The 17,056-nt window shown below is 48.9% G+C and overlaps 1 protein-coding gene across 1 annotated transcript; it reads right to left on the bottom strand.

Moving 5' to 3' along the window:
* Positions 1 to 7,792: 7,792 nt before the first annotated feature.
* LOC308232937 (uncharacterized protein) lies at positions 7,793 to 16,794 on the bottom strand (the record flags this gene model as incomplete). The annotated part of the gene is made up of 8 exons (XM_080639286.1): positions 7,793 to 7,852; positions 7,997 to 8,062; positions 8,485 to 8,558; positions 12,415 to 12,482; positions 13,118 to 13,268; positions 13,705 to 13,882; positions 14,678 to 14,808; positions 15,198 to 16,794. The coding sequence occupies 8 exons, from the start codon at positions 16,792 to 16,794 to the stop codon at positions 7,793 to 7,795; spliced, it is 2,325 nt and encodes a 774-aa protein (XP_080495412.1).
* Between the last annotated feature and the right edge of the window lie 262 nt (positions 16,795 to 17,056).

The following is a 17,056-nucleotide window of genomic DNA, read 5'->3' as shown; positions in this document are numbered from 1 at the left end:
GGGCCGGAGGGCGCCTGGCGGGCGGGCGGGACCGCAGCGCACAGCAGGCACCCCCCGCACTCAGCGCCGCTGCCAGCAGCAATCCCTGCAGCAGGCAGGCGACCGCCACCGACAGCGCCACTGCCAGCGCCGACGGCCAGCAACAAGGGCAGCGCCACGGGCCCGGCAGCGCCATCGCTCTCGATCGCTCTGCAGCAACGGCCACCGGCCCGGAGCGCGCTGCGGGAGCCGCGCGGCGTTACCTCGGCAGCCGCCGCCTTCTAGAGCTCGCGGCCCTGCTCCACCGGCCCCGCCGTTCCACCCGCCTCCTACTGACAGCCCTGTGCCCCCCGCGCCCCTGACAGCCAGCGTCCCTGTGCCACCCCTGTCCTTATCCCACCCTCGCCTCTGTGCCTGCAGCTCCCAGAGCCCTGCTGTGTCCTGCCAGGCAGGCGCCAAGGCAGGGACGATGCCACGGACCACACAGAACACGGTTCCCCTGAGCATCTCCCATGCCATGGCCCTGCTGAGGGGACCCTGCAGCCCAGCTGAGCAGGCCAGGGCTGTCTGCACGGCATCACCTCGCCAGAGAGGGAGAGGGCTGGTGGGGCAGCCAAAGCCACCCTCAAAGTGCAACTGCTCAAAGGAGAGGCAAAGTGGAGGAAAACTAGTGAAATAAGAAGAAGAAACAGTAATAATAATAATAACTGTTGTTCAACCACGCAGCTGTGTTTGAACAAGGGAAGCAAGTACCCACAAGCAGAGGGTGCTGGAAAGCTGCACCCTGTGGCCTGGCCCAGGAATCAAACACAGGGAAGACAGATGTGAACACAGGCTGGTTATTTTAGGTGGAGGACATAAAAACAGGGGATGGGGGTGAGGTGGAGGAGAGTGGGAATTGCATATTGACAGTAAAAGAGTAGTAAAATGATAGTAAAATTAGGGTCAAAACACTGGTTTACTATTGTTATAACAACAAAACAACAGCGTAACAACAAAAATACTACAATAAAACAACAGAGTAACAACATAAATACTACAATAAAACAACGAAACAACTACCGTGTAAGAAAATAACAACTACGGGATAACAAGAATATTAGAACTAGTGCAGAAGAAACACAGAACAATCAAAATCTTCAACAAATATCATAGCTGCTGATGTTTTGCTGTTGGTGGTGCAAAAGGCCACTTGGCCTCAGCATCCCGGCAAGCAAGGTAGTACAACATTCACACCCAACTGCCTTCACGAGAAGCATTCACAGTCACATCCTACCTTCTGTCTTTAAACAAACTGGGATTCAGCCCTGTGCAGTGTTCCCAAGGGTGTTTCCACAGCTGTGTGCACCTCACCTGTTAGATGAATTGCATGTCTCCTGGAGGCACGGTGACACAGTGCCCTGGACAAGCTGAGCCCTGTAAAGAAGCAGCGGTACACACATTCCCACAGCTCCAGTAACAAAGGCCATGGCAGTCAGATCCAGTGAGGACCAGACAAAACTCCAGCTGAGAGGCAAAGAAGGAAATGAGAGATACTAGAAATAGCAGGGTGTGACGAATAGGGCAGCCTACCTCATTTAGACTTCTTATAATCAAAATGCACTCCCTTTGAAGATATGAACTTTGATGAGGCTTTATCTATGAACAGGGAAATCCTAATTAGTGTGAAGACTACGACCCACTGATTTCATGTTAAATCCCAGTCCTGTTACCTGCAGATTTCATTGCCAGCTTTTGCTAAAACAATTGCTGTGAAATTTTGGATAGGAGAACTACGACAGCTGAGAGTGGGCAAGAATGTAGCAAATTAGTAGCTAAATGGAAGTGTTCTGTTTAAAAAGAAGAGGCCATCTGCCAGCCACAGGTTAGCTGCTCAGAACACACACGCAACTACTTTATAAACCAGGTTCGAGTCCTACAGGCCCTGAGCTTATTCATCAGAGGCACAGCAGGCTCACAAACACTATAGAAAGACTGCCTCAACCATGCTGATCCAACCTTCCTCAGGCACTAAGAATGGCAGAGAGAGTCACACTGCGAATGGTGCTCTTTTCCCAATCTAGTTTACCCTAACGTGTTAAAGCAAGAGGGAAAGGCAAACTTAGTAGAAAATAAAGCTGGATTGCAACAGGAGCACACTCCCATCCTAACTCTGCCTCCTTCCCCCTCAAAAGAGGAGAATAACAGACACAAAGAAGTTTTTGATCTCCTGTGTAGCATTCCTGTAAAAGTGTTTTTGGTGTTTCAAGCAACTTGTACACAACATGCGACACAAAGGAGCTGAGTGGGATGTGATGACCATATTCCCCAAAAGGGAATGGTCATTCTTCAGGGGAGGGGACCCTGGCTGCTAAAATCACTTACTTCTTGGCAAGTGAGATGACATCGTGACACCAAGTAGTCCTGGCAGTTCTGTGTACTCCTGGCTTCTCAGCTGCTGCTTGTATTGTGCCAGAGATGCTCAGTGCTCTGTGTGCTGCTGTCCTTCCCTGGGTCCTGTGAGGGACCAGCAGAAGCAGAAGAACCAGAGCTAGACCTCCCAGGCAAGGAGTTATCTGTAGACACAAGCAAGGCTGGTTACAGAAAGGGTACCCGTGGAGTGAAAAGCCTACAGAACTTCAAATTCAGCATTAGAATTACGGACTGGAGAATGGCAGCTATGCTCAGAAATGAATGTAACTTGCGGTTTGTAGGTCATTTTTGTAAAGAAGAGTGGCTTTGGTGATGTATGGTGACTTCAGAGGAAAAAAGACCTCCCTCTGCATCATAAAGATACACGACCGCTCCCTCTGATTCTGGAGTAAAACATGTGAAGAAAGAAAAGTGAACAGTAATATTCCAGCTACAAATGCAAGAATCAATCATGCAGCCATCAGCGTTACCTGCGTAACTTCAGACTGTTATTCCAGCAAACATTCTTCCCCCCTCATCGTGTACATGCTAGTTAATTTTATAGAGAACTTGGGAGGATCTGACAGAGTACTTCCAAAGCACTTGGTGTTCTCTGCGGAGAAACATCACAATGACGTGACAAGAACAGAAGATACCTTCACATTCCTCTATTTCAGGAGGTCTTGATGCATCCAAGTGCCTCCTCAGGTAAGAAGCACATCAGCGCCTGCCCTGGCTGCTGTACAGTTTAACCTGTGCCTCTTCCATTCTGCAAGAACTAGGCTAAAATCTTTCCTTTGTCCTGCAGGAACAAGGGAAAACACCAAACTCGTGACCAAGTCCTCTAAAACACCAAGTTCATGACCAGTCAGGCAGTAGAAGGTCTTTCCACTGTTCACCTTTGACATGACGAGCATAAGTAATCCCAACCCCAGGGATGGTTCTGATTTTACAATGAATGGCTCAGCCGCCCGAGTGACAGTGAGGAACTCACCCTGAAGGCCCACTGCCAGTCACGACAGACCTGCCATGCCAGCTGCCAGGACATAGCCAAGACCACTGTAAGCAACAAAAAGGAGTAATCAGTAGGCACCAAGGAATTCTTGCTGCCCAAAATGACATCTTGCCAGCTAAGGAGAGCACAGAGAACCCAGATCAGACAACCCATAAAGCAGTTTATTATTGGCTCTTTTCTGTCCTAGCCACATGAATAAAACCCTGCAGGAATTCCTTTAGCTTTAATCTGCTTTCTGGGCTCAGACTTGGCTGCCTGCTCTAATAAAGAGTATGTGTCCAAGGCACAGAAAAACCCTTCTCCTCTTCATCAGACACTGTCAATTCAACTGAAAGAGGAGAGGGAAGGGCCAGTTCTTCCTTGGGACGATTTAATGGGGGGGGTTCTTGACAAATTTGTCAAGTAAGCAAATATCCAAAAGCTTTTGCCTTCCAAAAGCCAGAAATAAATTACCTACCCCCAGGCACATATTTCTTTCAGAGTTGATTCAATCGTTTATTCCAAGCCCACACGTTTTCGGAGTTCAGATTCTCTCTAAAAAATGCTGAGGGGAAAAAAAAGCTCATTTTTCTTCAAGGTAACTACAGAAATAAGCCTAACCAGCTCTATTTCAACATGCTAAGCAAGGGACAAATCCTTTTGCAAGAGCCAATCCAGACATACATCAAAATAGATCTGATCAAGGCTCAGGGCATATTGAATGCCTGGTGTGGTCAGACAGAATTTCAAAAGGCAGGTCAGTTACTAGCAAGAAAACCAACCTTCGCACTGGAAGGAAGAGGTAGAAGACAGACAGCATCGTGGTCCTTTTTCATTCGCAGGAGCCGATGCATCCAGTGCATCCAGAGGGGCCAACGAACGGCATTTCAGATTCCCCTCCACCCCCCCCCAGGGCTGGGGACTGGGGCAGCGAGTGACGGAGGCACCTTTCCCTTGGTGATGATCAGGGTTGGTTTTCTTTTAGTGTCCTGAAAGTGCAGAGAAATTCAATTCAGAAAATCTTTAGAACTGTGCATATTTAGGCATAAATTGTGCAAATAGCCAAACTATCCTGTATTAAACCCATCTCTCCTAACAGGTCAATCTCCCCAAAACACAGAGAAAGAGATAGTCATTACTTTGCTTGCAAAACTGACTAGTGAAGGCTAACAATCTGATATGGATGTAATGCTGAAGAGATAAACAATAAAGCAGTGAAAAGCACACAAGCGAAACAGCCTACAAGGCAAGACAAAACTGGATGCTGAGAAGACAGACACTGAGTAAAGTGCTCCCCATTGAGAGAAACTGGCTCTCCCCATCACTTTGAGGTGGGTTTCTCAGCTTATATCTGTGCTGCATACAGACAGGCTCTCAGGTGGTGAGATTTTCATGACAAGGGTAAAGTGACTACTTATAAAAGGACAAGTAAAACTTTCTTCTAAAATATAAACGAGATGAAATTAGGTCTTGTAGAAAGATGTTAGCAAAGAGTTGAACAACCTCCAAAGCAGTTCAGCTCTGCAATAGCTTTACAGACCTCAGAATTAAATCTCTATGAATTTTGATACCCAAATTTCTGTGACTGAGTTTTTAATAGAACACAGGTTACCTTTGGATAATTTATTAAAGGAAACAGACATTGAAATGTATGTGAAATATCTAAAAGTTAGACAACCAACCTACAGCTAGTGTCACTGTGATGGATGGGGTAGGTATCCATGGGAACATTCTCCATTGAAACGGCTGTCAACAAGAGAGACTTCCTGTGCTTTAGGCTGCAGCGACTTCCAACTTCCTCAGACACTGGCAGCAAAGCTAAAAAGCCAAAGAGAGTCAACGTAAGTTTTGCAGAGAGGCAACGCTGAAGGTAAGCAACATTCCACCCACTACCAACTCCTCCTGTGTGCATTGCAGTGCGGAGTGGTTATGTCCCAGTGGTCGTCTTTGTTCTGATTCAAAGCAGGCCATTTAAAAAGAATGCTAATCCCCATCCAGTCACAATTACCTGACTTAAATACCTGCCCTCACAGGGTCACAGTTTCTGTTTGTAGATCACTAGGAACTGGCACACTGTAAGGCACACACTGCAAGGCTTAAATCAAGAAACCTTCAGCCTCCCTGAAGCGTTTCCATTGCTGCACAGCCGCTGCCCTGTGGGCAAAGCCTTCAGCCCCCCAAACGCTGTCTCTGATGCACCCCAGCCTGGCCCAGCCCCTCGTCCACCCCCAGTTACAAGTGTCCTTCACGCTGGTACAATTTTATCAACCTAAACCCGTAAGAATTCCCACAAGAATCCATTCATTTTCAGTCAGCACAAACTGAGAACAACGCTGGTTTGTCTGCTTTTACCTGCCAGGTAAGCCACGCTCTGGGTGTTCACCTCAAACTTGTCACAGTTCCTGTGCTTGTTAACCAGAGCTAGTAGTGTGTGTAAAACCCTCACAGTTCTTGCTACAGTGGTAGCAGAAGGGTGCCTGTACCCTAAGAAATGGGGTTAAAAACCGAATACTGTATTTAATGTTCAATGCATATTTACGAAGCATTACTGTGTTCATCAGCATGTTCTCAGGACACTTCACACGAAGGGTAAGGAAGCACAACTCTAACAGGAGATGCAAGATGTGTTCTTACCCTTCAGGAGGTGTCCCACTACTGCAAAGTTGAAGTTGGAGTTGAAATTCAACCCAACAAAATGGTCCATCTGCTTGCAGTGCCACTCGAGGGGCCTCCTGATCTCCATGAACACCTCTTCCGGGCTCTGACCAGGAAAAAGAAGACCCAAGAGCTGCTCATGATAGCTCAAGGTGTTCTTTTGACAAGTGACAGAGTAATTTTAAGAGCTTACACTGAAATACCAAACACACCTTTGAACACAACACACCTGTACATTTCTGTGCCGGTTCAGAACGCAGTTACGTACATCGCAGTTTTACTCTTGGTAGTACCCAAGTGGAACAATTCCTAATGCAAATTGCAATTTCAGTTGCTTACCCAGTGTCCAGGAGGACAAGAGTTGTGTTTTTTTCCGTTATCAACAGATGTAACTGCTCACACAAACCCAGTGTCAGTCAGAGCTGGTCGCTAACAGCTCACCTTGCCGTTGAATATTCGAAGGCTGTCCAGGGTGTGCAGATTCTGCTCAAGCAGGTCTGTACCTGCTGAGTACAGGTTTACTTCATCCAGCTGCAGCACTGCCATGGCTACCCAGAAGAGGGCCTTGTGCATCGGCGAGTCCTGAAGGGAAAGAGAGAAAGCCACGATTTTCAAGTCAAGAAATCCATCACTGAACATTAAATTCCTTAATCACATTCATTAATTTCATAGGCAGAGCCTGTTAAAAAAGGACAACCAATGTAACGCTTGTGAGGTGGGCTGATGCCAACCTGATGAAGTTTAACCATGCCAAGCGCAAGGGGTCCTACACCTGGGTCGGAGCAATCCCAGGCACAGCTACAGGTTGGGCAGAGAAGAGATTCAGAGCAGCCCTGCGCAGAAGGACTTGGGGGTGTTGGTCGATGAGAAAATGAACATGAGCCAGCTTCAGTGTGCGCTCGCAGCCCAGAAAGCCAACCGCATCCCGAGCTGCATCAAAAGTTGCGTGACCAGCAGGTCGAAGGAAGTGATCCTGCCCCTCTACTCCGCTCTCCTGAGACCTCACTTGGAGTATTGTGTGCAGTTCTGGTGTCCTCAACATAAAAAGGACATGGAACTGTTGGAACAAGTCCAGAGGAGGGCCACGAGGATGATCAGGGGAGTGGAGCACCTCTCGTATGAAGACAGGCTGAGAAAGTTGGGGCTGTTCAGCCTGGAGAAGAGAAGGCTGCGTGGAGACCTCATAGCAGCCTTTCGGTATCTGAAGGGGGCCTACAAGGATGCTGGGGATGGACTATGCGTCAGGGACTGTAGCGACAGGACAAGGGGGAATGGGTTCAAACTTAAACAGGGGAAGTTTAGACTGGATATAAGGAAGAAGTTCTTTACTGTTAGGGTGGTGAGGCACTGGAATGGGTTGCCCAGGGAGGCTGTGAATGGTCCATCCTTGGCGGAGTTCAAGGCCAGGCTGGATGAGGCCTTGGGCGGCATGCTTTAGTGGGAAGTGTTCCTGCCCATGGCAGGGGGGTTGGAACTAGATGATCTTAAGGTCCTTTCCAACCCTAACTATTCTATGATTCTATAATTCTAACTTTGAAGGGAAAGCAGACACTAAGTTCACGGCTATTATACATGTGGAACAATCACAGCTTAAGGAGCATCTGCTACCTTCGAACGAGCCCTAAGGTTTTCAGGTTTTTCCCATTCAGCTTTTGAATAGAGGCCAGAGACGACTTTTTGCTTTAAAGCTACAGTATTTGTCATTATGGCTTTTAATAACCCTGCCTTTCACCGAGATGAGGTATCTGTTTCTAGGGAAATGGTAGGACATTGCTAGTAGTCAATCCACCGAGCAAGGCCTCTTTCCACCAGAGTTCTGTTTACGGACACCACCTAAAGGGAGGTGAAAAGAAAGAAAACAAAAAGTAGAAAGGTGAACAAACCACTAGAGAAAAAACGATCAGCAAGTTCCTAATCAACAACAGGAAGCCTGCATCGGCATCAATTCCAACAAAAGAGGTACGTCAACGCACGCACCTCATTGCCCGTCAGGTTCCACAGCTGTATCAGTGGCAGTCCTGTTGCACTGTCATAATTTGTGACCTGGAAACACAGAAAAACCAGAGTGGGCAGCAGTTCTGCTGTGAGCCGTGAAGGATGCAATGCCAGCATCATTCGCTCCCTATCAGACACCCCTTCCTATGTGTAGGCTGGAGGAAATGCAGCTCCTGCCACCAGGCAGCAGCTGGAACACCCTGTGGGCAAGTTCACTTTCATCACTCAAATCCATACCCTGGCTTTCTGCCCACATCACTCACAAGAGGGAATACTCATCCCTCCCCAGCCACACAGCCCTGAGCGGGAACTGATGCTACACCAGGAAGTTCTCATCAAGACCCTGCTCAGCAGCCAGACTTCCAGGCTCTGGCTTTGTTGTCTGTCTTCACACACACAGGATGGGGGGTGCACAGAGTCACAGCAGTAGTACCATCAGCAACAAGACTTTTCCCAACAGCTCCACGTACCTGCGCCTCAAGGACTGCGCCTCTGGTCATCTCGCCAACAGCTGCGTCAGCTTCAGGGGAGAAGCGATCCTCATCTTGGGGAAGAGCAGGAGAAAACAAATGACAGTCACAGGCTTCAAAGGCCAGAAGGGACTATTAAGCTCACCTTGCCTGACCTCCTACATCCATTAGGCCAGCAAATCCTCACCCACTGTTGCTGAAACCAGTCTATTAAGCTGGAGATCACACAAGCATTATGCCTGCTGGGTTGCTGAAAGGAAGAATGAAGTGCTTTCTAAAGCCACTAGCTAAGTTAATAGGAATTTAAGTGGCTGATGAATTAGGAGGCTTTAAAGATAGAAAAGTGCGTATCTGCAGTACCTTTCAGCGGTCATTAGTATTTTGATCCTTAATAAACTAAGCTCAAGGGCCTCAGGGCTTCACTGACCCTGAAGACACTACTGACCCGCCTGATCCCCAGCTCCCACAGAAACCCCTTCCGTACAAGGCAGCTTCTTAGGCCCCCAGGCATCAGGCATATCTACCACCATGACACTCTGCCAGGGCTTGAACGGTAGCATTTTGAACACAGAACTATACACGTCAGTCACCTTAGTAGGAAAGTATCAGATATTGGTTTAACACATTAAAACTAAGTTCGCATTTACAGCTACTTTATGACAGAAGGTATCACAGGATCACAGTATGTTAGAGATTGGAAGGGACCTCAAAAGATCATCTAGTCCAATCCCCCTGCCAGAGCAGGAACACCTAGATAAGGTTACATAGGAATGTGTCCAGGCGGGTTTTGAATGTCTCCAGAGAAGGAGACTCCACAACCTCCCTGGGCAGCCTGTTCCAGTGTTCTGTCACCCTCACTGAGAAGAAGTTTCTTCTCAAGTTTAAGTGGAACCTCTTGTGTTCCAGTTTATACCCATTACCCCTTGTCCTATCATTGTTTGCCACTGAGAAGAGCCTGGCTCCATCCTCATGACACTCCCCCTTTATATATTTATATACACTAATAAGGTCCCCCCGCAGTCTCCTCTTCTCCAAACTATAGAGACCCAGCTCCCTCAGCCTTTCCTCATAAGGGAGGTGCTCCACTCCCTTAATCATCTTAGTTGCCCTGTGCTGGACTCTCTCCAGCAGGTCCCTGTCCTTCTTGAACTGAGGGGCCCAGAACTGGACACAATATTCCAGATGCGGTCTCAACAGGGCAGAGTAGAGGGGAAGGAGGACCTCTCTCGACCTACTGACCACCCCCCTTCTAATACACCCCAGGATGCCATTGGCCTTCTTGGCCACAAAGGCACAGTGTTGGCTCATGGTCATCCTGCCATCCACTAGGACCCCCAGGTCCCTCTCCCCTACACTACTCTCTAACAGGTCGTTCCCCAACCTATACTGGAACCTGGGGTTGTTCCTGCCCAGATGCAGGACTCTACACTTTCCCTTGTTATATTTCATCAAGTTTCTCCCTGCCCAACTCTCCAGCCTGTCCAGGTCCCGCTGGATGGCAGCACAGCCTTCTGGCGTGTCAGCCACTCCTCCCAGCTTAGTGTCATCAGCAAACTTGCTGACAGTACACTCAATTCCCTCATCTAAATCATTGATGAATATATTAAATAATACTGGTCCCAGTACTGACCCTTGAGGCACTCCACTAGATACAGGCCTCCAACTAGACTCCGCCCCATAGACTACAACTCTCTGGCTTCTGTCCTTCAGCCAGTTTGCAGTCCACCTCACTACCTGATCATCCAGGCCACACTTCCTCAATTTAGCTATGAGGATGCTGTGGGGGACTGTGTCAAATGCTTTGCTGAAGTCAAGGTAGACCACGTCCACCGCTCTCCCATCATCCATCCACAATGTTATTTCCTCATAAAAGGCTATGAGGTTGGTCAAGCATGACTTCCCCTTGGTAAAGCCATGTTGACTGCCCCTCATAGCCCTCTTATCCTTGACATGCCTTAAGATGGCATCAAGGATAAGGTGTTCCATCACTTTCCCAGGGATGGAGGTGAGGCTGACCGGTCTATAGTTACCCGGGTCCTCCTTCTTGCCCTTTTTGAAGACTGGAGTGACATTTGCTTTCCTCCAGTCCTCAGGCACCTCTCCCGTTTCCCAAGACCTGGTAAAGATGATGGAGAGTGGTCTAGCAATGACTTCCTCCAGTTCCCTCAGCACCCGTGGGTGCATCCCATCTGGACCCATGGATTTATGGATGTCCGGATTGCTCAACTGGTCCCTAACCCATTCCTCGTCGACTAAGGCCAACTGCTCCAGTGACCTGACTTCATCTGAGGTCTCAGGAGTACAGGGCTCTTCAGGACTGCCTCCGGCAGAGTAGACTGAGACAAAGAAGGCATTCAATAACTCTGCCATCTCTGTATCTTCTGTCACCAGGGCACCCATCCCGTTCACCAGTGGGCCAACCTTGCCTCTGGTGTTAGTTTTATCAGCCATGTATTTGAAAAAGCTCTTTCTGCTGTCCTTGACCCCTCTTGCCAGATTTAATTCTAAGGAGGCCTTAGCCATCCTAGCTGCCTTCCTACATCCTCTAGCAGCAGCGTTATATTCCTCCTGAGTGGCCAGCCCCTCCTTCCATGACCTATAAACTCTCCTCTTCCACTTGAGCATACCCAGCAGTTCCTTATTTAGCCACGCAGGTCTCCTGGCCCTCTTCCTTGACTTCCTACGTGTCGGGATGCTCTGCTCTTGAGCTTGGAATAAGCAATTCTTGAATGTCAACCAACTATCTTGGGCCCCTTTACCTTCAAGCAGCCTTGCCCATGGGATTTCCCCTAGCAATTGCTTGAAAAGGCCAAAGTTTGCCCTGCTAAAGTCCAGGGTTGCAATTCTACTTGCTATTGTACTGGTCCTACCACACAAGATCCTGAATTCCACCATCTCGTGGTCGCTGCAACCAAGGCAGCCCTCAACCTTTACTGCTTCGACCAGACCCTCCTTGTTAGTGAGGATGAGATCCAGCAGCGCTCCTCTCCTGGTTGGCTCATCCACCATTTGCATGAGGAAGTTATCATCCATACACTGGAGGAACCTCCTGGACTGTGGCTGGGTTGCTGTGTAGTCCTTCCAGCAAACATCAGGGAAATTAAAATCCCCCACGACGACCACGGCCTGTGACTGTGAGGCCGCTCTCAGCTGCCTGTAGAAGGCCTCGTCAACTTCCTCACCCTGATCTGGTGGCCTGTAACAGACACCCACAACAGTATCGCCCCTGCCAGCCTGCCCCTTAATTCTCACCCACAGACTCTCAACTCGCTCGTCCCCTGTCCCTGGACAGAACTCAGTACATTGCAGCTGCTCTCACACATAAAGAGCAATCCCACCACCCCGCCTGGCTGGCCTGTCTTTCCTGAAAAGGACATAGCCCTCCATGAGTATATTCCAGTCATGTGAGCTGTCCCACCACGTCTCTGTAATTGCCACCAGATCATAATCTCCTGACTTAACACAGGTCTCCAACTCCTCCTGCTTATTTCCCATGCTGCACGCATTGGTGTATAGGCATTTCAAGGAGGGAGCTGAGCTCACCAATTTCACCCTAGGATTATAGGAGGCCTCCCAGTCTTCATCAATTCTAGAGTGCTGCCCCACTGGGGTGGCAGAGTGGTTACAGCTACTTCACTTAATACACTGCCAGCCCTGCCAACTTGCTCTTTAGGAGAGTAATTCACTCTCTCCTCCAAGCCGGAAAAAGCCTGGACATTTATCATCTTTCCCCTGGAGTCTGACAGGTTCTGCCATGCTAGCACATTTAGAAGAATAAAATTCATTTTTTCCAGTCCTTGCTCTAGTCACACCAGAGCTGTGCTTGCAATAAGAGAGGGAAGGTTCAGGCACGATCGTTGCTTGCCCACCGCTGGCACCCACTGACACTGCAGTGGGACCACCAATAGTACTTGTCAGGAGCTCCATTACCTGCAAGAGGCACCACATTGTCCAGGAAAACTTCTGCTCCTTGGAAAGGCAACAATAAAAAGTCAGACCTTAAAGAAAAGAGAATCCATCAGAATAAGAACAGGGCTTTAAGTCACTCCTGTATTCTTTAAGGTGACATTGATTAATCAATTGCTGTAAGAGGGATTTAGTGTAACATTGATGACAGTCAAAAACAACCTCCCAGCAATCTAAGCAGCAGCAGCAACCCATTGTCTGATGAGCACGCCACGTTGGACTGGGCTCCAAGCAAAAGCCACCTCCACCATGGAGGCTTGACTGCTTTCCTCCCACCTCTGGGCACAAGCAAGTATTTAATGGGCTTGTGTAAGAAAACCCTCATCCAATACAGCTCTCCCAGACAGTGGGGCTGGAGCATAGAGAATCCCAATCTTATTCCTAGCTCAGCAACTAACTACACCTTGGGGCCTCCCAAAGGCATCCTTTTGCTCAGCTGCCATGCTGAAGTGACAGAAGTCACAATTTCCTCTTCCTTCCCCTTCAATAAAGCCTTGTGAGAGCTTGCTCTGCTGCCAGGGAACCCACCCCTGCTGCTGAGGCAAACCTTTCTACCAATTCCCACTTCAGCTGTGGAAAAACCCGGAAGGAATTCAAACAATACAGATGCCTCTGAAGAAGATTCGAGCCAGATATGGCCTCAGGCCATGGAAGAGGAGCTAGAGACCTGATTGGTCTGACTGTGTCAGCCTTCACTTTGGCATATCCTCCATAGTCCACATATCTGAGTTCCACTTCACTGGTCTCTTCAAAGTAGCTGATAACTTGAGCCCGTAGCCATGCCCCATCCAGGCCTGGAGCTGCGCAGATAATACCGACTGCGGAACATAAGGGTACAGAGAAGAAAGCTCAGCGGATTTCCAGAAATCAGCACTTCAGGCATTAGTTATGACGAATAACTCCTTTCCATGTGATGCACCCTCCACTTTAGACCATGTACAGGCAGTGACACTAGGAAGATGCGGGAGTAGCTCCACACTTTGTCAGCAAAAATATACCAGGTGCCAGGTAGATAAGAAATAACCCAAGACTGACTTACCTCCTTCCAAATTTCAATGTGCAACTATGTGGCTGGAGAAGTATTCAGGGATGAATGGGGTGAGGAAGAACAGAGCTTAAAAAAAAGCCCAAATCAATGGAATAACCAACGAACTATCACACCTCATGCACTGGGAAACCTCCCAAGCCTAACTCAGGGCAGCAGGATTTCACATGACCCTCGAAGTTTCTTAAGTGAACAGTCAAGTTACTTGCCTTCTACTGGAGCTGGCAGGGTTGGAATTTCAGGTTGAGAGTAGCAGACGCACATCTGCTGCTCAAGGCTCCTCAGCACGTAGAAAGTGGGGTGAGTGTGCTGCTGCAGGAACATGTGCCCTGCATCAACTTGGTGCGCCACGACCACCGGCACAGTGACTCCATCCGGGAGGAAGAGCTGTCACGTGGAGGAAAGAAGCTCTCATTAGTGTTCACTGCAACTCGAAGCTTCATTCACAGCAACTCCCTGTTCCACCAGCACCTCCTGAGGCTTACAGCCACGGCACTGTAGTATTTCACTTCTAAAGACTGCTTTGGAGCAGGAGCAGAAGACTACCCATTGTTAACTGCATGCTGTTCTCAAGGAAATCAGACTTGGGCTGGGGCCCATCTTGTTCCCAAAAAGACTATCAGCACAGAGCAGCTGCAAGACTTATTTACCCAAGAGATCAGTGAGCAGAGTCAGGAATGATGGGTCAAGCCATGCTGCACTATCAACGCTGTGCAACTTGCCAGGACTCCCTGCCCATGGAGGTTTTAAACATCAAGGTAATCTTCACAGGGATTGTCCAAGATTTGTCACAGAGGCCTCACTTTCAAAGTCCTTTGCCCCGGCTGCTAGAGAGCCACTGTGCCGGGCAGCTTCCGAGCATTACCGTGCTTGGAATACATCCAAAATGCCTTTCATTTCCCAGCATAAATTCACTTCTCCAGAATAAAGCCTATCTTCACATCCAAGGAAACAGTTACGTGCACCGTTACTACAGGCACAATGGGAACAGTAGTGGAAGAACAGGTAGATAACCCTGATCTATTAACAGCTAAATCAGCTGGATAACAACCAGCCACACAAAATCACACTGGGTTTGAGGGCGCCTGTGAGCCAGCCACATGGATACAGCATCCTACAATGGCAGTGACCAGCAACAGCCTTCCGCCCCGACATCAGCATAGCCAGCAAGCTGGGACTCACCCAGGCAGTCATAAGGAGGGAATGAAGTGTCAGTGGTGCTGCTGGAAGTAGACCGTGGACGTTGGCATCAAGCTCAAGGAGCTGTGTCTCGCCAGTCAGGCTCAGTACTTTTTCTACTTGATGCGGGAAACCTGGAAGACAAAGTCCCACAGAAGGTCTGTAGCACAGATTTGGTGAGGACAACCCCAGCCTTGCCACATGAACCAATATAGCTACCAGAAGCCTTCTGCACTACAGCAACAACTTCAGTTTTAGCAGATTGGCCATGTAACCTGGTAGGAGACCAACATGAGCTGATACACACCCCATAGCTCCTCCTGTAGGCCAGCTAACACTGGATCCTACAGAGAGATGAATTCAGAGAGCAAATGCAGACCCACCAGCACTTGAGGGCTAAATAGTCATTTCCTGGGGAAATTAAACATGAAGATTTATCTGCACATGTCCTGAAGCAGGAAGGTTACAGCACATAAAATGCTTGTTCACCGTGCGTGTGTAAGAGCATTTTCAAATCGCTTACCTTGTGGGCAGTCTCCATCTATTCCTGGTGCCTTGCTACACTCATTACATGGGTCTGGACCATCCTCTCGCAGTACTCCATTGCTGTATGGTACTTCATTGTCTTCAGGCAGCTTCAGAGTAGGCTGAGTCTCACTTGGGCCGGAGCTCTGCCCAGCACTTGTGTCTCGGGTTGCAGATAAACTACGTAACTCTGAATGCTGGCCCGATGCAACAGCCAGCACTGTGCTCTGCAGCGGGCCCTTCACACATGCCCCACCTTCACATGTGGATGTGCTGCACACAGAGCCCTCCCTAACCAAAGGCGCCTTTTCTGGAGAACCTTTGTGGTTTTCCACAGGAGTCCGACCACCTCCTTGGGACTCACTGCACACAGGGGTCTTCATCTGACAGTCTGTTGTGGCTCCCTCAATGGGGCTTTGTGTTAAACAGCTTGAACGTGTAACATCCTGATCCTGTTCCTCTGTCTGCGGGGATGTCAGGACCGCAGCATCATTCTTTCCAGCAGTGTTCGTATCAGCTACTGGAGCTTCCTCTGCAAGCGTCTGATCACTGGAAACAGCACTTGCCATCTCCAGAGGTGTCTCAGCTTGGCTAGCAGCAGCCTGGCAGAGCTGAGTGGACCCATCACCTGCAGGAGCGGGCAGCACTCCCTCACTGCGGACAGGCTTCTTCTGCCAACAGTCTTCTGTGTCTCCCTCTTCAGGGCTGGATGAACAGCCACGTGTTAAACAGCTTGAACGTCTCACATTCTGACCCTGTTCCTCTGCCTGCAGGGATGTTGGTACCACACCATCACTCCTAACATTCTCACTGCCTACTGGAGCTTCCTCTGCAAGCATCTGATCAGAGGAAACAATGCTTGCCATCTCCAGAGGTGTCTCAACTCGACTGGCAGCAGCCTGCCAGATCTCAGTGGACCCATCACTTGCAGCACCCCACAGCACTTCCTCAGTTGCTGCCAAAATGACCTCGGAAACAATCTGTATTGTCACTTGCTCAATTTTCTCAATGTCTTCCTTGCACAAACCCACTCCTCTAATCTTCTCTCTTCTCAATTCATCCCCTTTTGGCTGTGTGTCCTCCTCCTCCTGACACACAGGGACAGTACTGGCAATTGACCTGGACACGTCTTCTTCCCCTGCCTGCTCCGAACAGGCAGACTCCCAGGGTAGAGAAACACAAGCAGGGACACTCTTTTCGTCTTGAGATCCCGTTTCTTCTAGTTTTTCACTGTCGTTCTCAAGGGTGCTGGGCTGATTCGTTGTTACTGGCCAGTCTGGTGAGAGATCCAGCCTCTCATCAGGGTGACACATGACAGAGGGCATCGTCAACCCTGCTGTCAGCAGGGAGGTCGAGGTTTTGTTCTCTGTGTGTTCCCCTTCCAGCAAGGAGAGCTGTCTTTGAGGAACACATGGTTCTGTTCCTGGTGTGGAATCCTGCTCTGTCACTTCTTCCTGCTGCTCTTCAGCAGCTACTGCTTCTTCATCTGGATAGGTTCCATGCTTTTTTCTATGGGAATAAATCCACCAGCACCCGAGAAGTGCCAGCACTCCAGGTACGGCATACGCGACGTAATTCCGGAAGCATAAAGGCATTTTAGAAAGTCTCAGCAGTTATACCTAGAAGGAGAACCAGAAAACATGTTACAATAGTCACAGGGAAGGGAACAGGAAGACTAAAGCTTCATAAATGCCTTGAGGTATCTCTAGTAGTATGAGCAGGCTTGTTTTCCATTTGCTTTTTAAATTCACATCTCTGCTCTACAAGAGACCGCAGAACGAGATCCTTACCTAAGACCAGGGATCTCTGGGCATTTCTCACCATTACAGTCATCAGTTTCACCTTAACCCCCCTTTC

Source organism: Psittacula echo (assembly GCF_963264785.1).
Source record: "Psittacula echo genome assembly, chromosome: 1".
In the NCBI taxonomy this organism is placed as follows: domain Eukaryota; kingdom Metazoa; phylum Chordata; class Aves; order Psittaciformes; family Psittacidae; genus Psittacula; species Psittacula echo.
Note: the sequence above shows the minus strand (reverse complement) of the source record. Positions and strands in the feature narration are given on the sequence as shown.